Here is a 24,300-nt window from a genome sequence, read left to right as displayed (position 1 = left end):
ATGTGAGTAGTTCAATAGATATCACTCTGGAAGGAAGGTAACTGTGCTCCATGCAGTCATGCCAGCCACATGACCTTGGAGGTGTCTATGGACAATACCGGCTCTTTGGTTTAAGAAATGGAGATGAACACCAACCCCTAGAGTTGGACATGACTAGACTTTATGTCAGGAAAAAAAAAACATTTACCTTTATCTTAACATCATTTGCTTCATAGAAAACAACATTATGTATCGAAATATTATTTTCCATGCAGAAAATTATGTTCAGCTGATCTTCTAGGATTTCTTCATCACTAACCACAAGTCTTGGATTGTTTTTAATTAGCCAGAGGGACATTGCAAGTCTATTGATTTAAAGAGGCAATTGTTTGAAGTCGTGATCTTAAAGAAATGCTCTGCTAGTGCTGAGGCCATAATCCCTTACATTTTTAACAGATGGGGGTTGCTGTTCTGCATAATAGACTAGTATCAAGCAAAGCAACATTTATTTTCCTACTGCTTGCAAGGGGTTGGACTGGATGGCCCATGAAATCTCTTCCAACTCTACGATTCTATGATTATATTTTGGAGGGTCAGGCTGTTAAAGAGATGAAAGGAGTCCCTATGTCCTTGCAAACCTGGAGTATAGCTGCATGCATGCAACTACTGTAAATGATCATCCTTTTTTGCCACCTGTACTATAGACAAGATACTAGAACATTCAAATGGAGTTGATTCCCTTCTACCTAATTGTATGAACATTTGTGTTATTTGGTCATTGATTTTTGCTAAATATCTGCTCTCCCAGAGGAATGTATATTTTTAATATTTATTTATCATTGGTTATTTTGCACAAGGAATTAAGAATATTCCATGTTAAGTGCTCAAAATCAATAAGCAGAGGAATTCTGGATTTCTCCTTGACCAAGTTATTACAATTTTGTAAACAACAGTCCACTTTTTAAACAATGCCATGCTGTCTTAAACAACTCCATCTTGTCATTATGAAATAGGAAAGAGCCCGAATCTGCCTGATCTACTTGGTTAATCAACTGGCCAACATGGAACATTCATTCCACCATATCCTTTTGTTGGAGATTAAGCACATCACGGATACATTCGCCAATATCTTGGGCATCCAGAGCAGAGACATTTATCGCATGAGCAACAGTTTCACTGCCATAGCAAAGCTTCTCATCCGACAGCTGGAAAATGAAACTGCTTCTGAGAGCAGGTAAAATCAAAATTCTCATTATTTTATTTGGGAGACTAGGTGGAGAATATCTGTATTAAATAATGTAATTGTCTTATTTAATATCTCAGTTGAAAATTAGTTAACCATGAAATACTATTCAAAAAGGAGATGTTTGTCATCAGCCATTGGCTGTTGAGTGCTTATGCAGAATCAGGGTTAGCAGCCCTAGCCAACAAAGCCATGTTGGAGAATGCTGGGAATTGCAGGTCATCAGATTTGAAGGTCAGAATTGAGGTCAATACATGCGAAGTAAGGGACAAAATGTCCATTGGTGGTTGTGTGTTTTCTGGGCTGTATGGCCATGTTCCAGAAGTATTCTCTCCTGACGTTTCACCCACATCTATGGCAGGCATCCTCAGAGGTTGTGAGGAAGGTTTATATATCTGTGGGAAGTCCAGGGTGAGAGAAGAACTTTTGTCAGTTGGAGGCCAGTGTGAATGTTGTAATGAATCACCTTAATTAGCATTGAACAGCTTCATCTCCTGGCTTCTTCCTGCCTGGGGAATCCTTTGTTCAGAGTCGTTAGCTGCCCCTGATTGATTCATGTCTGGAACTCCTCTGTTTTTAGAATGTTGTTCTTTATTTACTGTTCTGAGTTTTGAGTTTTTTTAATACTGGTAGCCAGATTTTGTTCATTTTCATTGTTTCCTCCTTTCTGTTGAAATTGTCCACATGCTTGTGGATTTCAATGGCTTCTCTGTGTAGTCTGACATGATAGTTGTTGGAGTGGTCAAGCATTTCTATGATCTCAAATAATATACTGTGTCCAGGTTGGTTCATCAACTGCTCTGCTATGGCTGATTTCTCTGGTTGAGTTAGTCTGCAGTGCCTTTCGTGTTCTTTGACTTGGGTTTGGGCACCGCATTTTGTTGTCTCTATGTAGATTTGTCCACAGCTGCATGGTATACGATAGACTCCTGCAGAAGTTAGAGGATCCTTCTGATGTAAATCAGTGACTTATTTTATAATTGTTGTTGCGCTTTGGAGAAGGCTCCAAAGACAAACTTTAATGACAAAGATTGCATTGTCACAAGGCTGACATTACCCATAGGTAAAGGAAAAAAATCAATGTGATGCAAAGTCTGTGAGTTGCATCTCTTTGTTTACCATCATTTTGAGTTCCTCCCTACAGCTGAGGTGCCAGTCGCCTACTATTTGAATTGAACACTCATCTGGAGGAAAGAATGGCAGACAAGCATTTACTACACTTAAACAGTAGGGTTGTGCTTTTGGGGTAAACCTTGACCCATTTCGTGTCCCAGCTTTCAACCCGATCCATTTTTGGGGAGCTTCCCAAAATCAGGAGGGCATCTGTTTTCAGTCTGGGGTGCCAAAAGATCAGTTTTCTATCAGCCTATTATGGGGGAGGCTTCCCAGGCAACCCCTTCTCATCATTTTAGACATTTAAGCTGTTTTACTCTAGAGGAGACAAGAGAGGCATTCAGCTGCGTGCAGGTGCACACTGAAACAGGAGATTTCTTGCCTGTTTCTACTTTCTACTCTAGAGGAGAGGTGCTCGGATGTAGACAGGCACACGCACTTTCTGGGCTGCATGCCACATATGCACACCAAGGCAAGGAGGCAAGTTCTTCTGACTTTCTTACAGTGGGGAGGGGACACATGCTTTCTGCACACCACACACACACACTCCAAGGCAAGGAGGCAAGTGCCACATGCTCACATAAAGAAGGTGAGGAGCTGGGATCAGCTCCTGCTTGCTTTTGTGTCAAGCTGATTTTCGTACCGGGGGTCCCTTCCCGAAGGTGCTGCAGGAAACGGTATCTGTGCACAACCCTATGAAACAGAGCTTCACAGCCACCTTTCTTTGCTTCTATTCTCTGCCCACCTCCTTGTTCAAACCTCCTTGTTACAGCTGAGCAGGCAGTAAGCCTTTTTAAAAACTTAACAGTCAATATGTATAACAGTCAATATGTATAACAGGAGAATTATTATATCATAGATATAGGCTCTGCTCCAGAAGAGATCCCAAAAAAATCAGAGAGGCTTCAGGACAGATTGGAGCAGAGAGAAAGTTGAGAAGGATTGCCATTTTATTGACTTTGCTAAGAGATAATCTCCAGGGGCCTCTCTCTTTCCACTATTGTAGGATTAACGCTAAAACTTTAGTAGCTATGTTTTCCTCATACATCCTCATTCCAATGTTGTTTGTTTATTATGTTTTTAATGAAAATGTACACCAAAGTTGTCCTTCCCAGCAGACATAAATCCTAGTTCTTTTAAAAAAGTCTAGAAAGGCACTAACTCACAGAACAAGTGGGGTGTTGGCTGAAATATTTTTATGTTGGCACTTTACACTGGGGCCAAGAGACATTTATCATGTCATATGATAAATTGTAATACTTAAATATATGTAGGATCCAAAGGCTTGAATTCCAATGATTCGTTCCAATTAAAGTAGACCCATTGACTCAATTACTAATTCACAACTCAATTGGGCTAGGACTTCAGGAGACTAGGATTCAAATCCCTGCTCAGCCATGGAAACATTAAACAAGTCATACATGGACTAAGAGCAAAGCAATGGCAAACTTCCTTGACATAAATTTGGCCAAGAAAACACTAAGATATTGTTGCCATAAGCAGGAGTCAACTAGAAGATGCATTACAAGAACACTTAGGTAAATCCTATTTATTCAATGAGTTTATTTTAGATGGAACTAGCAACTAGATTGCGGTGGGAACAGTGCAGCCTGTGGGTTACAAATAGCTCCCAAGGGCTGTTTGTGTGGTGTCCTGGGACTCAAATTGAAAATTTGCTCTAAAATGCCCCAACATGATTTCTGGAGAGCACATATTTGGAGCTCTTCATGGACAACTTCCTCATAGATGAAAGTGAAATGTTGTGATTTTTTAGAAGAGCCCAGACAAACAATTCCTTTCAGGAAAGTTGGTTGGGGGGCATCTTAAAGGAACACCACTGAGCAAAGTTATCATAGTTATGAGATTTGGACTGGGGCCTCCCTTTCATTCTCTTTGATGCTATGAGTGATGCCAGCTTTCTGGTAATGTAAAGAATTTGGGGTATTTCCTGTCTGAGCAACAGGGAAAGTGCTAAGGTTTTTCTCTCTCTCTCTCTTAGAAGGGAGTATGGGAAGTGTTCTCTTTCTTGAAGTACACATTATTTGTGGTTAGAGAAAGCTTCTCCTTTCTATGTGTTCATCCAATAAGAACAAGTAACGTAATAAGCACTTTTAATTTATTGTATATTAAATGGGAATGTGTATGCTTGATTTTGCATATAAAAATTGACATAATCGTAATAGCCTTACTCAGATATTTCAATAATTGTGGTGAAAATATCAGAGTCCAAGTGGCTTAGATTTGAAAGCTTGAAAAAGACATTTGCTTGGAATGAAATGGGTTTGTTTGATTTACGTTCAGAGTGCACTTAGGTTCACAATAAACATTCTGCCTTGGCTTCAGAGCTCATTGTAACTAATGGATCGTACATCCCTGAAAATTAGTTTGGAATACAGATCCATTCATTAAATTCAAAATGTGAATGAAGTAGATTATGCTGGCTGTTCAACATTATTACTGCCTGGCTAAAACTATTCATACCCCTGATATTATAAATCAAGTCTGAGCTACGCATTCACAAATACAGTCACAAGTCATTTTCTTTTGGCTTTCATCTCCATGTCATAACATCTACAAACATTTCACCAAAGAATCTGAGCCCGTCTCCATGGGAATGCAGACTAATGTTTGGGGTGAGGAAACTCATATGACAAGTTGATGGACCATCCCTTGGAAACATTCCATTTAACATCCTCTCACTATATTGAAAATTATTAGAAATAATTTTTGTTTCAATAAATAAATAAATTTACAGTGGATCCTTGGTATTATTAGAAATAGTTTTTGTTTCACTAAACAAAATCAATTTACAATGGATCCTTGATATTTATTGTGGTTTGCACCCACTAGTTTTGTTAACCAGTGGATAACAAAATCTGTGGGTGCTCAAGTCCCATTATCTTCAATGGCAAAAGTCAAGATTTGCTTCTTGGATTAGATAGATAGATAGATAGATAGATAGATAGATAGATAGATAGATAGATAGATAGACAGATAGATAGATATTCAAGTCATGGGTGATTGAATATGTGCATGCAAAATCTGTGGATAGAGTGGCTGGCTGTATAATTATATTTTTAATGTTCTAATATTTTTTAAGAATTCTTTTTCAGTCCATCCATTACTTTATTTAGATTTCTCCTTTGTCCAGAATGGGACTCGATGCAACTTCCAGAAAGGCAGAAAATTACTATAAAATGCATATAGTTAGCCCTCCATATCCATAGGTTCTGCATGCATGGATTCAACCAAGCATGGATTGTGATATCCACAAAAGATAATGGAATAGCATCATCAACAACAACTTCATCATCATCATCATCATTATTATTATTATTATTCCCCACTTTCCCACTAGAATTAAGACCAAAGAGAGTTTAATAAACCATACAAGTAAAAAAACATATTAAAACAATAACAGAATTTTTAAAAAGTAAATCTTACTCTAAAATATTAAAATTAGTAAAGCACCATGAAAATGGCATTTCTTGCAAAATTACCACCCAAAGGCTTGTTGAAAATGAAAAGACTTACTCTTTTCCATCACCACCTGCACAAACACAGCTTTGCTCATTTTTGCAGTATGGAAACCTATGTAATACTTGTTAATTAGTCTGAGTAATAATGAATTAATTTTTACATTGAAGGTGATTTTAAGTTCAACCTTTCTACAAAATTTCCCACTTGAGGCAGCAGGAGGTGTTGAAGTACATGGATAAAATCGTATTGGTATCTATACTGATACCATTACCCATGGAACAGTTTTGACAAACCTAATAAACACAGCTAAGGATTTGAATTTGAATGATAAACCAGGGAGGGGGCATTATAATGGCTACAAGTATAACAACAAACACCAGTCTTTCTGTCTCAGATCTAATACCTTAAAATCCCAGCAAATATCTCATTTCATTTTCCATGCGGTTTATTTTAAGGAGCAAAATGTGTAAAACATATTTTAACAATTTTCCATTAACTATGCCAGTGCATTAAAAAAGTTGTAATAAGGATACTGGTGATGCCTCATCAAAATTACGTTCTAGGTGTAACTCTATACCTATTTTATCTGTTCATGACAGTGGGCATTATGCATGTCACACTTTGCTTGTCTATTGTTTAGTGTTCAATGTGGCAATTCGCTATAGAAACACAGCATTTGAAAGAACAAGATACTCAGTTATTTTGCTGAGTACTGAATTAACTAAGCATTGTTTGCTTGCATTATGGAGCTTGAATTAAAAAAAATGCCCTATTCTCCCCCAAGCAGTTCTTCAAGTCCCTTGAAAGTACTATGGAGAGATTAAGTAACCCTGCAGAAAGGGATGAACTATGATGATGATGATGATGATGATAGTGGTGATCGTGATGAATTTATTAACTACTCCTCCCTCCAGCTCGAGGCGACATGTGGCATGTGGAGAGAGAGACTTTCCAGTCACTTTCCATGAACATACCCCTTCCATGCATAGAAGGTAGATTGAGTACAGTAATACTTAATCAAATCATAATATAAGTTCTATGTACTGTTAAATAGTTTTGAAGGGTTAAAATATAACACTCATGAACTACACAACAACACAAAACCAGAACAATATTTTTTCCATATAAGACTTCCCCCATTTATTTGACAGGTTAGGGACCAGGGCACTGTCAGAAACTGAAATGGCTGAAAAGTGGAAATTGGACCTACATGACACCATGTTGAGTGAGAGATAAAGAAAAAGTACTCTGTTGGTTGAGAGAGAGAAAGAGGCAGTATGTGGTCAAAAAAGTGGACCAGGGATTGAAAGTGTGGCCCATGGCTCTCATTTGGAAGGTGAGGTGCTGAAAGGCAATGGAAGCCTTATTAAATTTTGCAGTCATTAAGGATTTAAAATAATATAAAAGTGAAAAATCATTAATACATAATAAAAGCAGAGAACAAACTATTAACAATTTTTATAGATACTAAAAAGGGGGAAGTCCTATTACATGGCTAGTGGAAAAGAAGAATCTTTTCCTGGTGAGAAAATTATGGAAAGTGCTTTATGTCTACAGGGAACATTAGTGATAGAAGCAGACTATGTGTCTGCTTTCCCTCAAAAAGGACTTTACTTCCTTCATACTCACAATCTCATTTTCTCTCCCAAACTTTTCTTCTAATCTCTAAGGCCCCTTCTACACAGCTGTATAAAATAAAGATTATCTGCCTTGAAATTCTGGATTATATGGTAGTGTACCGTAGAAGGGCCCTAAGTAAAGTGTCAAGTTTTTTCTCCTTCCAGTAGTTTTGCTAGTTAATCACCCCCTTTTTACACATGCCTAACAGATATAACACTATGATTGGCATCCTGTTAGTAGTATACAAAATCATAGATTATAGAGGTTGGTATTCTAGTTCACTGTTTCCTAAACTGTGGGTCCACAGTTTTGAATGCGATTTTCCTGCTTCTTGGCAGGAGGTTGGACTGGATGGCCCATGAGGTCTCTTCCAACTCTATGATTCTATGATTCCACTTAGCTCAATGTTGGAATCCTAAAAAATCTAGCAAACGTTTTCTGAACATCACCTCGGTGCTGCTTTAGGCATTTAAATAAATCTGTTTTGCAGTGTTTACAGTGGCTATTGAAGAAGATGCTTCAGCTGTACTTCATAAAAAGGGAAAATCAGCCTAATTGGCAATCCTTGCCAATTCTTATTTGCTATCAGTAAATGTTTGGTTTTCATAATTATTTTATGTACCTAGGGCCACATAAAAATTTCTCAGGCTGAAAGGGGTTCACCTTCTGGAAGGACTTTCCATAATAAGCCTGTCAGATTGTATCAGATGGTGTTGTGATTTTGTGTCTGGCTATAGAGACAGAGCCAGACACATTTTTCTTCCTTTCCCCCACTCTCTGCCAGCCACTGAATGGCTTTGGGAAACTGCAGTGGACTTGGTGGTGAGTCTGGAGGTTGTTGAATTATTATATCATGCTGTGCCACACAGAATCTCATCCTGTAAGTGTCAAGTGAGCTTCTCTATGACAGTTACCCTTCTCCAGGCACCTTAAGGAGGAATCACTTGGAGAGGGAGCAAATCCTCAAACAATCAGGTGCTTTAAATCAGACCGAAATTGCAGTTTGTCCTCTTTGGTGTGTTGTGACCAGTGAGATTAAATTGTGTTGCAAGTGTATGGTTACTACGGTATGTTGCTAATTAACAGTAGTTCCTTTTAATTTAAACAAAAGCCTCATAATTATGTAGAATAAGCCAGAATGTAAAAGGTCAAGAGAGGAAGATGTGTTATGAGTACAATAGCATCCAATACAGATGTCACTGAGATTAAAAAAATATGAAGAACAACCTCAAGAAATGTTTATGGTAAAAGACAAAGCAATTGATAGAATTAACAAGCAGTGCAATGGAATACTGTAGATGTAACTGGTGAAAATGTTTGGCCAGCTAACTTGGCAAACTTACTGTTAATTAAAGTATTGGTTTCAAAATACTTTAACAGAACATATAAACACATGCCTTGCACATAACTAGAGGTAGTTTAGGGCTTTAGCAAAGGGGGGGGGGGGTTAGGGATTCAACCCCCCCTCCTGAAAATTTTCAGGTTTTAAAACAACTTGGTTTACTCAAGAATTTTAACTGATTAACCAAATCTCCATGAGGGTCTGCTTAAGTTTATCTGTCTTGAGTGTTCTCTGGAATGTATTGATGGAGCCTGATTTATCAATTATTTTGCGTTATGGAACTACTCTTCATGATTCATTTAAAAAACGTTTCAACCCCCCCCCCCCCCATATTTTTTTCTGGCTATGGCCCTGGTAGTGATGTTTGGGGTGTTCTATTCCTTCTGTGATATGTGTTCCTCATTTTCTTCTCGGAGTGAGTAATTTTTTCTTCTGGCTGTGAGAAAGTCTTTGAAAATGGTGCAGTTCTTGAGGACAGTTTGCAATTCAAAACTTAGTCTGCACAAAATTCATGCATAGTGGGATTTTGTGCAAAACGAGCACTTGCAAATTTTGAATAGAAGAAATAGACTCTGCCAAGATTCTTGTCAGTCCAAGATTCTTCTCATCAGATTTAAAGAAAGATGGCTTTTGACCATTTTTGTGTATTTTAAAATAGTCTTCCATTCCTACCATTAAACAAGCATTACATAGGCTGTGTGTGGGGAGATATTCAGAAGTCCAACAGTATACATTTTGGACAGGTACCCTTTTTATCATTGAATCCTTAGCTGATATGTGCAGTTTTATCTTCCTCACCCTGATCACATATTTAAGTTGTTGAAATAAGGCCACGATGCTATATAAACTGTTGATTGATTGATTTTGTACCCTACCTTTTGTTAGGATTTTGTGTTAGGGAAAACTACCCAAGAACAGCAGAGCATCCAAAAATATGCAAACATGGATACTTATGGTTGAGCATTCAGCTCACAGCATGCAGAGTGTGAAGTATCATGTGGCTGTAAAGAATTTAGAGCTTAGGAAGCAAAGCCAGAGTCCAATCTTAAAAATTACAAAAAGTTTATTTACAAAAATAATAACTACATTTCCTAATAGTAAAGAACTGAGTCCTAGCTACACAAACTAACCCCATCTCTTCTAAGTTTCAAAAGAGAGTGAAAAATCTCCAAGCTTACATCTGTTTTGACACACAAGCAGAGAGGGGTCTCAATACCCATAGCACACATTAAGATGTAACAAGCAGGAGTCAAAGACAAAAGGCATGCACCTACAAAGGATCCATTCTATACAACCAATCAGAAAGAGAGCAGAACAGAGAGGGGAGAAGAAATAGATACATTCCAGTTGTAATTCAGGACACAGGGAGGAAGGGATTTCCCACAGCCTATTCTAAAGCTAACTGACTACTCCTCACTGAGGACTGCAGACTTGGGCAGTTGAATTTCAACACCTTTCTACTAAGGTTGGAACACAAAGATGCCTTACCTCATATCAAAATTTCTAATAAAACACAGTAACGTGAAGCAAGATGTGAACCAAATACTCTGCTTGTGAGCTCTGCTACTTAGTTTTGAAAACTCTAACTTTGACATGTCACCACACAACTTCAGCAAAAGACAGTTGCTAACATCTTCTGAATAAATCTTGCCGAGAAAGTCCTGTAATAGGGTTGCCATAAAGTAAGTCTCATGGAAGACACATAAAAACAACAGCAATTATAATTTTAATCTCCAATGCCCCCCAAGCCCCCCAAGCCCCCACTATGATCTTTATATAATAAAACTCTCGTTGTTAAACAAAGCACACGTGTATGTCAAACACAGGACATAATTGTTTAATCAAAAAGATGTAAACAACATATCCAGCGCCTAAATTTTTCTACAAAAAGTCTACACAACAATTATATTTTGTTTAAAATATTTTGTGCAATTTTTGTAATAAAAAAAATTGGTCTGGCAAATGTGAATGCATTTTTTTAAAAAAAAAATGCACAGAAAACTGGCATTATCCATCAGTAAGTAGCAATAAATGAGATTTATTTGTGAGAATAAGATATGCAGACCTAGTGGCCAATGGAAAGAACAGTTAGAGGATGATGGGAACTAGAGTGCAAGAAAGCAGATTGGGGAAGGCAATAGTATAAAAAGAACTCCATTCACTTCAAAGAAAGAAATATATAAATTTTCTCCTAAACATTGAGATTATCTCTCAGAGTCTATTGCCCAGTGAAGAGCCTTTATTTCTTCATCAGTCTTCCAGGAAAACACACACACACACACACACACTGTGATGTAAGTTTTGGGACTTTGGGATAAGTATTATGTTACACCAGCCTGTCCTATGTTTTCTTAGAATTATGATGTATTATTTTAGAGGTAAGAATAGGATTTTGTCTTCAGCTCATAAGGGCAGGAATCCAAGGTAGGATCTGTAATCAGGGCTCTCATATACAGTTAGGGACCTCTGAAACAATCTCCTGTTGTTTGGGAGCAACTTTCTCATTTTACAAAATTGGTTTGCTCACAGGATTGATGACAGGGCACAGAAAATCCTCTAGCTTCAAGGTAGTTATGTCATGTGTTGTCAGAAACTATAGGGACAAAAATTTGTATGTCAAATAAATCAGGGTATCTTTCTGGAGCCATGCTAGCAATAGACAAGGAGGCAATTCGGCACCAACTTGGCCCCCAGTTCTTTAACTGGAATTTTGGTGGTTGCTCCCCCCTCTCCACAGTCATACATTCACTATTATTCACTTCAGTTCCCTCTTGTTACTTCATTTTTCCAGTAATAAGTTACCGAATGCTCCCAGACTTCAGTCTATTCTTCATAAAGTGTAGCTTATGCATGTGCTTCAGACATGTCCATCCAGTTGACCTCAGTGGGGTGTGAAATTAAATAATGGCTGCCTTCCCAGTTAAAAAGATTAAAGGAAACATTATAAATGTTGAAATACTGAACAAACAAAATATGGTATAAAGTTGAGTATTGTTTTAGCTGGACCTGGCTGTATATTGCTCTCTGTTCTTCTTTCCTGGAAAGGGCAGCAATGGTAAAGCTTTAGTCAATGCTGCCTTTGAGTTGGTAAGGCTCACTGGAAGAGATGTTTCTCATCTCTGCATCACACTTTGCTTTCCCATCATAAGCTGTCTTGTGTTACTTTCACAGGATGGCTTTCCACACTGTGTAGCTAGCAGAAGGACTCAACATTGCCAATATATTTCCAGTATGAGTTCAAAGTGTTAGTGATAACTACTAAGATCTTTCATTGCAACTTTGGATGAAAATACAGTATGGAATTAATGTAGTTGGACACCCCTATAACTGCCATTGCTTAATGCTATGGAATTATGAAAGTTTATTTTGGTGAGGCACCAGAACTAACTGGCAGAAAAGGCTTAACACCTTGTCAAACTGCATTAATTTTATTGTGTAGATTCACCCCAATTTCAGGACGCATAACTAACTATTGTCTTCTGGTCCAACCAGCTAAACTTGCCAGCAGCTCCTATGAGCAATAAATGTCTGTTATACTGGCAAAGTAAAGACTTTCTGTATATATTTCAGATTTCAATATTAATGTCAAAAATACATAGTATGATTTTACATAGGATTTGTGCTACATTAGAACAGTAAAGACAAATATCACTTAAGTAAAATAAACATTAAATATTAAATAACCAAAAAAAATAAAATAAGGTGTAAACAACACTAAGCTAATCTGGAAATCTGCTATTGCAACACATCCAATGAAGTGGTTTAAAACCAGTATAAAAAAAGATTAGGACTAAGTACATTCCAGTCTACTTGGAATACACGAAGCTCATTCCAGAAGCGTGTTTAAGAACTGGTCCAAGAGTCCAGAAGAGCCTTGACACCCAGTGTGACCATCATCCCACATTCTTTGCTAGTTAAATTGCACCCAGTATGCTTTATTATGCCAATTGTTTGCCTTAGATAGTTGAGCAAATAGTTGAGTGGCAGGATTACCCTATATACATATGTATAAGTATAGAAATGTTAGTAAAAAAAACTCACCCCAAAAAGCTCAGGCCCTTATCCATGGGTCAATATGTCTATTGTACTGTAAGCTGAATTTTTAAAGGAACCATCTCCTTATCTGAATAGCAAAAAGAGTTGAGTCTGTTCTTGAGAAACCTAAAGAAACACTGACCCTCTTTACTCTCTCTGCCACAATGCTGCTTCTGGGATTTTTGCATGCCTGGACAGGGAAATAACAGTGGTTGCCAGGGGTGGCTAGCCCCTTGTGGTGGGGCTGGCACTTTCCCTTCTCTACAGAATGACCCTATAGAATGACTCTGACAGCTTTATGGTGTTACAATATGTTGGAAATAACCTGAAGACACACATCAGCTGTTCATATTTTTCTTACTATTTTATATACTGGCATTGCCTGGGTGTCAGAGTGGCTGCCACCTGCCTCCTTTCTCCCCTACCCAGCTCGCTTCCATGTTTCCATGACAATGCTCCAAAAATCTGAGAGAGACTCCTAGATGCTCTAGCCCGCTTTCATTTGTCACACCTCCCTCGGAGGTATCCTTCCTATAAATTTTGTGCCCTCTTGTGGTTGTGTCTGTGTACTGCAGCATCAGGGTAAGTTTTGGACCTGGCCCCAAAAGGAGTGGATTTACCAGTTAAAATCCCACTAGTATTTTTAAGTTGGATAATAAAGAGTATGTGTGCCAAGTATGGTCCAGATCCATCAAGCCATGTAAGAGCCTTTATAGAACATACATATATACAAACATATATACATATTTTCACTTTTTATATGTATAGATTATATTTTAAACTCTTACACTTGATTTTATTGTACACCACCCTGACCTCCTTGAAAATAGGGTAGGATGTACATAATGAATGCACAGATGGATCAATTGCTGAGTAACAGTATCACAGGGAAATGCCACAACATGATGCCCTCTGACATGGGTTAAAGCTTTTTCTGGACATTGTTTAGCTCACAAAGTCAATGATAACATAAAAAGAGAGTCATATTCTGCACTGCATTAATTATCATGCTGTTGTGCCTTTCTGGATAAGAACTCATGGACCATCATCTGTATTGTTTAGTATATACATATGTACTTAGTCCTTACATTTTACTTTACACTTTCTCAACATGGATATACTATACAGTATGTACACATGCAACTGTCATACAGCTTGAAACTAATTTTGCATGGAAATGCCTTCCATATCAGAATTATGTAATGGTCTTGACTCTGAGATCAAATTGCATATAAAAATCAACATTATATGTAACAAATTGTTATTATTGTTGTGTGCCTTCAGGTCATTTTAGACCTATGATAGTCCTAATGGCTTAGGCAAATTTTGTTCAAAGGGGATTTGTGCCTCCCTTGAGGCTGAGAGGATGTGACCTGCCCACATTGTTATTTTTTTATTGCATTTGTATGCAACCTTTCTCTCAATTCCATGGCTGAGCGGGAATTTGAACTCTGGCCTCCATGATCTTAGTACAATGCTCAAACTGTTACACTGTGTTGGCTCTCTTATATGTCAAATAGACATTGCATGTCTCAGCATTAATTCCTTCTTTTACAAGTCCTGCATTTCTTTGCCATAAAGATTTAATATTTTTATAATAATTGTTGGCCCAAATAATTTGATATGGGGAATTTTATATACATCTGATGTATTTAAAACCATGTCATAGTTAAAACTGTGCGATACTAGAATATTGGGTTTATCCCAAATATACAGGTCATTTGGTGTACAGAGCCTGCTTTAAGAAAATGAACGAGGAATGTTAATACATGGTGATTTCATCTTAGAAATCAAGCATGGTCAAGTTAACAACAAGCAGAAAATGCAGATCTACCAAAACCTTCCAACTAACATTCTTGAGAATAACAAGGCATGCTATTTTGATTTTATCTTTTCTTGTTTATTTTACTTAATTTGCTGGATGAAATTGATTTTTTTTCTTTGAAAGAGAGCCTTTGGTATATCTGATCTGGCTGTTATGGCCCTTACACTTTTTATAAATTACCCTTAGTCCATTTTAGTAAAACATGGAATCAATATTCTCATTATTGGATTTGAAAAGAGAAATTGTTATCTTCTTCTGAAAGAATTGCATGGAGGATGCGTAACATGGACAGCAAATCTTACTTATGATTTGCTGTGTATTAACAAAATTTATGTCAGGATGTACTCATATTTCCCCAATAATCAGCCATAGTTGTGTCAGAACTACACTGTTAGTTTATATGTTTCTAGACATTTCTTTTAGTAGATGTCTTGGGAAGGGTAGCATGCTTATGGTTCCCAGATCTCAGGACCTAGATCTTCATTTCTCAGGGCATGTAAAAGAAATGCAGAGTGAGAGAAGAATATAATTATATTACCTCATTACTTAGACTTGGAGAGTTTTTAGCTTTTGTAATGCTCATGCCTTGGGGTAAGACTTGACCTAGCAACCTTATTAGATTCAACTACCCACAGAGAATGAAATAATAATACATGATCTATTTATCATCATGTACATAGTTTTCTGCAGGTGATTTCCCTTCTAAATTTACAATAAGGTGATATTAATGAAGGCCTAACTTTCAAATGTACAGTAAATATTACTGAAGTAATATATGTGAGGCACTTTGAGTACTCTCTACATACAGTGATGATTAGGAAATCTGTTCCAGATGCCAAAGCCCCAAAGTTTTGGCAGACAAGAGGCTACATTCATTGTGCCAGAATGTTTTGGCACAGATCCTATTCATCTCTAATTTTCACCAATTAATTTTATTGGTATCTCTTTTCCTGGCAGAGTCAACAGAGAAGGCGATAGTTCTCTGAGATGTGCACTGTGCAAAGGCTGAGCAAAGCATTTCAGTCTTATTTCATCAGTCCCACTTTCCAAGAAACTGTTTGCTAGGAAAACCATACTGTGGAGGAGGTCAGCCTGGCTGTAGAAAAGACAATGTTGTACCCCCTGATGAGGATCTCCAGGGACAGGATTTTTTTTTGTTTACTTTTGGCTAGAAAACACTGGATCACTGATGTTGACAAACCCACATGTAACATTAGCCAAGTACCAGAGTGCATGCCAAGCTGTATACTTTGTGGATTGCTGGGCTATCATGAGCAATGCACATTCAAGTGTAGAACAAAATGTACCTTTAATGGGCTGTTGCAACCTTTTCCGTCTATGGAATGACACTGGTGAAGGCATTAGGAAGAACTTTCTGATGGTAAGAGCTTTTCAACAGTACTGAAGATTCTCTCTCTTTGTAGTTCTTTGTTAATCTTCAGGGCAGTTTAGTTGTGTATTTCTTCATGGCAGGGATTTGGATAAGATGACACTTTCTATCCCTTCTTACTCTGGAAACTGTAGACAACCCACTTCCAGAGTCTGCAGATTACCTTTAAAAGTAATTAGTTACAGTTCCAGTCCAAAGGTCTTCTCCAATTTAATCATTATGATACTTACAAAATTTAGGAGACCCCAGTGGCATAGTGGGTTAAAACACTGAGCTGCTGAATTTGCCGACCGAAAGTTTGGTGGTTCAAATCCAGGGAGCAGGCTGAGCTCCTGCTGTTAGCCCCAGCTTCTGCCAACCTAGCAGTTCGAAAACATACAAATGTGGGTTGATCAATAGGTACCACTCCAGTAGGAAGATAATGGTGCTCCATGGAGCCAATGCTGGCCACATGACCTTGGAGGTGTCTACGGACCATCCTGGCTCTTTGGCGTAGAAATGGAAATGAGCATCAACCCCCAGAGTCGGACATGACTGGACTTAATGTCAGGGGAAAACCTTTACCTTAAAGATTTTAAGAATATTTTCTTTTTCGCTTATCAAAATTAACTAATATTTATCCTTTCTTCATAGAACGATGAGAATGATTCAAGTGGCATAAAATACAACAAAGTAATGAGGCCACACATCCTGTAATGCTCTCAGTGGTAGTAACTGCCCTGCTGTAGAAGGAACTCCTTGACTAAAGAGGCATCACTCAGCAGGCAGCCAGAGCAGTGGAAAGCTACACAGCCTCCTAGAAAGATGTATGTGGCTAGACCTCCCACACTGTGGAGCATGAGACTGACAATATCCTCTGGCCCAGTATCCTTGGACCCCAGAGACCCTTGGGTTTCAGCTCTGTCTAAATAAGGCAAAAAGTTGAGTTCTAAGATTATTTGCAGAATCAACAGTGACAAGGGAATTGTCAAAAACAGTTGCAAGATCTTTGTGAATAGACTGGGGGATGGGGTGGAAGTTAAAACTAAAATGTTACTGTTATTTGGAATCTCTACTCTGATTCATAGGTAACGTTACCGAAAGCTACATCAAAAGGATTCCTTCTACAAAAAAGAATGTAGGTCTTACCTGTTCTGAAGGATTGATTGGTGCTCCTTTGATTCTTTGTTCTTTTTCATTTCTGTTTGAATTATAATTATAACCAGATTTGGTTGTATGAGGTGTATATATGCATGAAAGCCTTGATCCATTGCACACTGAGGCTGTGGCACATTAGCTATTCTACTGGATACCATTATACAACCAATGGCCATATGCTACAATGTCATGGCAGCATCTTGGTGAATATGGACAATGTGAAACTCCCCAGTTCTATTTCCAGAAAATGGTAGTACCATGCTATTTATTTATTTATTGTGTCAGAAGCAAACTGAGGGTACAAGTTGTAATGTATTTGAAAACACAAACAAAATTTTAAAAATTGGCATTATACTAAATGTCCTTTGACCTGTAGCTAACCACTTGGAGTGTCTCTGGTGTTGCTATAAGAAGGTCCTCCAATGTGCATGTGGCAGGACTCAGACTGCATTGTAGTAGGTGGTCTGTGGTTTGTTGTTCTTCACACTCGCATGTCGTGGACTCCACTTTGTAGCCCCATTTCTTAAAGTTGGCTCTGCAACTCGTGGTGCCCAAGCGCAGTATGTTCAGCACCTTCCAAGTTGCCCAGTCTTCTGTGCACCCAGGAGGGAGTCTCTTATCCAACATCAGCCACTGATTGAGGTTCTGGGTTTTAGCCTGCCACTTTTGGACTCTCGCTTGCTGAGGTCTTGCGAGTATCTCTGTAGATCTTAGAGAACTATTTCTTGATTTAAGGCATTGGCATGCTGGCTGATATCCAAGCAGGGAATGGCCCGGAGATGTCAATGCTTGGTCCTTTCATTGCTGCCTGCTACTTCCTGGCAGATGTCAGGTGGTTCAATTTCTCCAGTGGTGTGGGGCGTAGACATCCTGTGATAATGCAGCCTGTCTCATTAAGAGCCACATCCACTGTTTTAAGGTGGTGAGATGTAGTCTACACTGAGCATGAGTATTCGGCAGTAGCGCAAGGGCAGGTGTCTTCACTGTCTGGTTGTGATCCCCTGGTTGTGCCAGTCAGCTTTCATATACAATGTTATTTCTAGCAACCACCTTTTGCTTGATAGTGAAGTAGTGCTTCTTGTAAGTCAGAGCATGGTCAAGGGCTACTCCCAAGTATTTTGGTGTGCTGCGGTGCTCCAATAAGATTCCTTCCCAGGTAATCCTCAGAGCTATATCATGCTGAATTCATGTCATTGCTTTCAAAGTTTATGTCATATAGTTTATGGTAGCTATCATGTATGAGTTATATATCCAACTAGACTGCACCTTTATTTGCTGAATTGATGTATATGTCATCTTTCTCCCAAGATGGGAACAAGCAACAATTAAAAACTAATGACAAAGCATGTTTTGAAAACCATTACATACACAATCATATTTAATCACAACTCATTTAAAACAGTATTGTTCTTGGGTGGTGATGACACTTTGACTCATTGACTTTGCTCCACTTACTGGCATTAATACCAGATTTCCATGGTAATCATGGAAAAATCTTGCTGTGAACTTCAGTCTTCAACAGGCATTGATTCTTGTGGCATGTGCTTTGTGTTCTTCACCCTGCAGAAGCTATTGTTTTGAAATGGATTGTTTCAGGTTGATTCAGTATTATCCAGTAAAATTTGCAAGTTAGTAAAAAGAGCACCTGGGGGGGGGGACTATGTGAGGTAGAATGGATGATAGATTACAGGTGTTAGACTGGACTAAGCAAGACTGATCATCCTTCAAACCAACCTGACTATAGATGTATGTTGAATATGCATGAGTCCTTAGAAAGATCTTTTTCAAAATGTCTTTCACTTGCCAAACACGATGGAGTTACACCTAACTCTCTGGTTTCCTTTTCTCTAGGGTAGAAGATGTTGTTGAAACAGAATCTCCTTCACAGCTGGATGATTTAAAATCAATTATGAGTGGGAATGAAGAGGATGAAAAGCTTCAAGTTAAAATACAAGCTTTTGAAGAGAAAATAAACACTGAGAACAGTACTCCTGGCTCTGTACGCAGGTATAGTTTAGGCCAGGTGTCTAAAGAAGAAAGAAAGGACATAAGGTTTAACAGGTGGGTTTCAATGAAACATTCCTTGCTGATTGGTATTCCTGTACAGATGTATAAAAACACACATTTTAACAACATAGAATCTGTAGGCCTGAGACATTTAATTGTTTCTAGGCATCTTGTCCAAGAGCTAGATACAATCTGCATGAATTATTTGTTTAACTTATCCTATGCTCCAGAGAACAAAGGGGAGTTCATAAGAAGGACTGAAGCACTGGATCTGAACCTGTCCAAAAAGCAAAGGTTTCTATTCATATATATATCAGTAGAGTAGTACAAATCCTTTTGAGAATTTGGGATTTTTTAAAGCATGTTATAGACACAATTAATCAATATTTGATTTAAAAAAAAGGATCCTCTTTTTCAATGCTTCTTGAGATATCTGATATAAAGAACCGCAATTTTTTTCCCCAGTGTGCCCATGACTGGTACCATATTTCTGCCAGTGGCTACAATTTTTCATTTCTTTTCTGGAAATTTTCCTCAGACCACTTATTTGGACAGCATTGCTCTATTTTGTCTTCTGCCCCAGTGCAGTCTCAATAATACATGAGATAGCTATGCCACTCCTAACAAATGATCATCACCATTGGTTGTTTTAAAAAATCCTGCAAAAGAAAACCTGTCCCTTTCCGATCTGTAAAATAGCTCTCTCTGTTAGATGAGGTAAAGGTAAAGGTTTTCCCCTGACATCAAGTTTAGTTATGTCTGACTCTGGGGTTGGTGCTCATCTGTATTTCTAAGCTGACGAGCCAGCATTGTCTGTAGACACCTCCAAGGTTATGTGGCCGACATGACTGCATGGAGCACCGTTAGGAGGGTTCTCCTAATGCAGCACTAAAATCTAGTATTTCCCTGAACTTTAGATCTATTCTGCCCCTCAAGATAACAAGTTCCATCTTCTGCATCCCAGTTTTTCAGCTGTTTGCAATTTGCTGTTACGTCTTCCTTTAATTTTTCCCTTTCCTTCTAGCTAAGCACACTCAGCTTTGTCTACTGTTCTTCAAGAAGGCTTCATTTTGGTTGCTCTTCTCATACTGTACATGTTCATTTCCTTCTTGCACCCAAAACTAGGTAGCATACTCTGGTTATGCTGTGAGAGTAATGAAGAATACAAATGAAAAATTACTTCCTATAATTTTTGAAAAAATAGAAAATGGATTCACAGTTGTTTTCACTGTTGTGTCATTTTGTATCCCCATGACTCATCTTGCATGCCTATTTGCAGGTAGAGAAGGGATGGGGGTCAACCTCAGGGTTGTAACCGAGCACCAAAGTAACCTTGCATCTGAGTTAAATGCATGTTTACCCCTATGTGATGGGACAGGTATAGTTCTGAGCAGGGCCGTAGCCAGAAAAAAATTTCGGGAGGGGTCTTGAAAATTTGGGGGGGGGGGGTTGAACCCCTAGCACATACCCCTCCCTGCTACAAACATGTCAATATCTGCTTGAGATAGTGCCTGGAGGGATTCTTAATGTTTTGCATCTCATAGACTTAGCATGGGGATTTGGTTAACCAGTTAAAATTCATGAGTAAACGAGATTTTTTTATAACTTGAAAAATTTCGGGGGGGGGGGGGGGGTGAACCCCTAACCCCCCCCCCCCTCGCTACAGGCCTGGTTCTGAGACTAAAGTCTGGCTCATTGGTGATTTCACCACCATCTTAGCTGTCATCCCAAATATATCATAATCTATTTTGTCTCTGCCTCAAGCCATTTTCCCATGCCTTTGTTTGCACCGCAGGTCTAAAAGTCTAGCTTTGCATGCAATTCGTATGAAGGGTGTTCATTCGGACAACGGACAAGAGATGGAGAATGGAGATGTTACAGCCGGCATCTCTTTCACAGATATCTATATGAGCCAAGAAGCCGACAAATTGCCTTCCAGCCCAGACACTGAAGAGTCACAGCTGGAGCAATCTTCGCTTTCACACCCAAGTATCAAATGTACAGAACCAGAGAATCTGCCAGAACCTGTTAAAGAAAATGGCCATGAAGGGAGCCCGAAGACAATAAAGAATTCTGTGGAGTATCAAGATAAGCTTTACTTTCACTTAAAGGAAAACCTGTCTAAAGTGAAAGCATATGTGATGGAGATGGGGAAGAGAATTCCTCTCCCAGATGAGTGTATTATAGAAGGTAAGAGGCCTGAAATTCTGAAACAATGGGATTGTTTAAACATAATTTAGAACTCTCATCCAAGGTGTCAGCCAACCTCCTCCAAGATAGCTAGGCTAGCTGAAGTATGTTTTTACATCATGACGTCATATTAAAATACTGTGCCTTTGAGATTCCTTCTTGCTGCTGTGTTGTTTCCATCCTGGAGTGTGTTTAATCCCTTAGAAAGCCCATTAGTGAGCTGTCCTTGCCTGCTTGGAAGTAATCATAGCATGAGCTAACTGTGCTCAGAGGACCTATTGCTAGGAACCTTTCCCATGTGCCTTGGGGTGCATTAAACTAGGCCTGGGGCCAGGCAGTTTTTAATGCTTTTATTTATTAAAGCACTTTTATCACAACTTTAATCACAGGATAAGGTTTACATACACTAGAATGATTTTAAACATTTCTGTCTTAAAAACATAAATAATTTGGACAAGGTAAAAAACATACTATACATAGTAACAGTTAAAAACCACTTTAAAAACAACAATGATGAAAAATGTGTACATGTACACATAAAATGCAATGGTACCTGAAACATTTAATAAAAAGCCTTGTTTTAGCTTGGTGCCAGAAAGAGACCAAAGTTGGCTCCAGTTGGGACTCCAAAGGGAAGGCCTTTCACAGTCGGGATGCCACAGCCTTGCACATGTCCTCCCATATCATACTGACCCAGCTGTTGAGAGAGATGGCTTCCTTTAAAGAGGGTTGTTGTATGTTTTCCAGGCTGTGTGGCCATGTTCTAGAAGTATTCTCTCCTGACGTTTTGCCCACATCTATGGCAGGCATCCTCAGAGGTTGTGAGGAACCTCACATCCTCTGAGGATGTCTGCCATAAACGTCAGGAGAAAAGCCTTCGACATCACATTTCTTTAAAGACCTTGTCCCCAGGCAGGTATACACAGGAGACTAATCCCATAGACAGTTATTTTCAGAGAGCTAATCTGAAACAACTGACTTTTGCTTCTGACCAAGTGAGTTTTGCAGGTTTTACTATTGTTCCAGAAACTACATGTTCTGTTTGAACAGAGGCAACTGCAGGCCAAAAGGAATATGTATGAAGCTGTTCACCATGGGAAGCCAATGGTCCCTCAAAATATTTTCAACAGTTTTCAAGCCTGATGCCATCACCAACTTAGAACATTATTGATATATTTTAAAAGAAAACCAACTATATGAGAGCATGCTCACTAATAAGATAGTTTAGCTAAAGCCATAGTCCGAAATGGTCGCATTGCCAAGCTTTGGGCACTAAGACATCTCATGTTACACTGTACTGATATTGTGAGGGCCAGGAACTATACTGAGCTGAAGTACACCAATGTAACTTTTTAAGCTCTAAAAAGGATATCTGCAGTGCCTCTGAGGACACAGCCCTGGTGCTTGCATCTACACTGCCATAGAATGCAGTTTCAGAATTCAGTTTAACTGTATTAAATTGGATTATATGAGTCTAAGTAAAGGTAAAGGTTTCCCCTGACATTAAGTCCAGTCATGTCTGACTCTGGGGGCTGGCGCTCATCTCCATTTCTAAGCCGAAGAGCCAGCGTTGTCCATAGACACCTCCAAGGTAATGTGGCCAGCATGACTGCATGGAGCGCTGTTACCTTCCCGCCAGAAGGGTACCTATTGATCTACTCACATTGGCATGTTTTCGAACTGCTAGGTTGGCAGAAGCTGGAGCTAACAGAGGGCACTCACGCTGCTCCCAGGGTTTGAACCTGGGACCTTTCAGTTTGCAAGTTCAGTAGCTCAGTGTTTTAACATACTTCGCCACCGGGGCTCCTTTATATGTGTCTATACAGCCATATAACAAGAACAATAACAAAAACAACAAATCTTTATTTATATCCCGCTTTTCTTCTTAAACGGGACCCAAAGCGGCCTACAACATTATATAAAAGACAATACAAAACAATATACAAATGGAAAACAATAACCTATAAAAACAAATTTACAATAAGAAATAAATACACATTTGTCTAATACAGTTATTGCAGGCAGCTCAACTAGGTAGATGGTGTAACGAAATGCCTAGTTATAATGTAGAGTTTTTAAATATGTTTGTTGATGTTGGGACTTGACCTACCTTATAGGACTGGTGGGTGAGCAGCCATTTTGTGCTTCTCAGGAAGCAGCAGCACCAGGAGAGGAGTTATTTTGCATAGGAGCGAACTGATTGGTCGCATGCAAATGAGCGGGTGCCAAGATTTGAAAGATGAGAGAATCAAGGATGGCAGTTGAAGAGAGAGAAAAAGAAAAACCCAACTGAACATTCTATGGCAGTTGAAGTCAGTTAGTAAGTGAGGAAGTTAACTGGAAAGTCATGATAGTTTGTTAGTCAGTAAGAGTCAGGGAGAACGTTAATGAAAGGTGGTTGGAGAAATAGTCAGAGGAATAAATTAAAGATAATTGAAAATCTGTATTTACGTAGTAATATCGCATTCCTTTTTATGAAGAAAAATATTGGAGGGGAGTTGTACTGAAACATTGTTTCTTAACTACTAAGCATTTATACCTTTGTAACCATTACACTTTTGCCGCAAGAACGCTATAAATAAACTAAGTTACTGTTTCTATTTAAATAAAAGGCTTTTTCTCAGTATCCTGAATATACTTCAAGAAGTCAAAAAAGGTGGAAGAAGGATTAAACAGTAATTTACTTCTTTGGTGGTCTATTCCCCTAAGCGGATAACCTGACCTCTTCCTGACTGTTTTTCATTTTTGATGAGATAGATAAGTAAAGGGACTCTTGTACTACGCAACAAGTTGGAAGTGCCTCACATCTATATATATAAAAGAGTGATGGCATCAGGGCAGCGGACAAAACAACAAAACTACAGGCCCCCCAACCTCGAAATTTGACAACACAACCCATCATTCATGGCTCTAGGTTGATACAACAAAAAGAAAGGAAA

General features: G+C 38.6%; 1 protein-coding gene across 5 annotated transcripts in view; it reads left to right on the top strand.

The window, feature by feature from the left end:
- Positions 1–24,300, top strand: part of veph1 (ventricular zone expressed PH domain containing 1) — a 150,524-nt gene that overhangs the window by 74,171 nt on the left and 52,053 nt on the right. For all 5 annotated transcript variants that reach the window (XR_010004783.1, XM_062976703.1, XM_062976704.1 and 2 more), the window contains 3 exons: positions 993–1,213; positions 19,016–19,225; positions 20,967–21,361. Coding sequence is in view for 4 of the 5 variants with exons in the window: in XM_062976703.1 (XP_062832773.1) it covers positions 993–1,213; positions 19,016–19,225; positions 20,967–21,361 (826 nt within the window). In the remaining variant the exon portion in view is untranslated. The remainder of the gene's footprint in view (positions 1–992; positions 1,214–19,015; positions 19,226–20,966; positions 21,362–24,300) is intronic.

The sequence above is a fragment of the Anolis carolinensis genome, chromosome 3 (assembly GCF_035594765.1).
Source record: "Anolis carolinensis isolate JA03-04 chromosome 3, rAnoCar3.1.pri, whole genome shotgun sequence".
In the NCBI taxonomy this organism is placed as follows: domain Eukaryota; kingdom Metazoa; phylum Chordata; class Lepidosauria; order Squamata; family Dactyloidae; genus Anolis; species Anolis carolinensis.
Note: the sequence above shows the minus strand (reverse complement) of the source record. Positions and strands in the feature narration are given on the sequence as shown.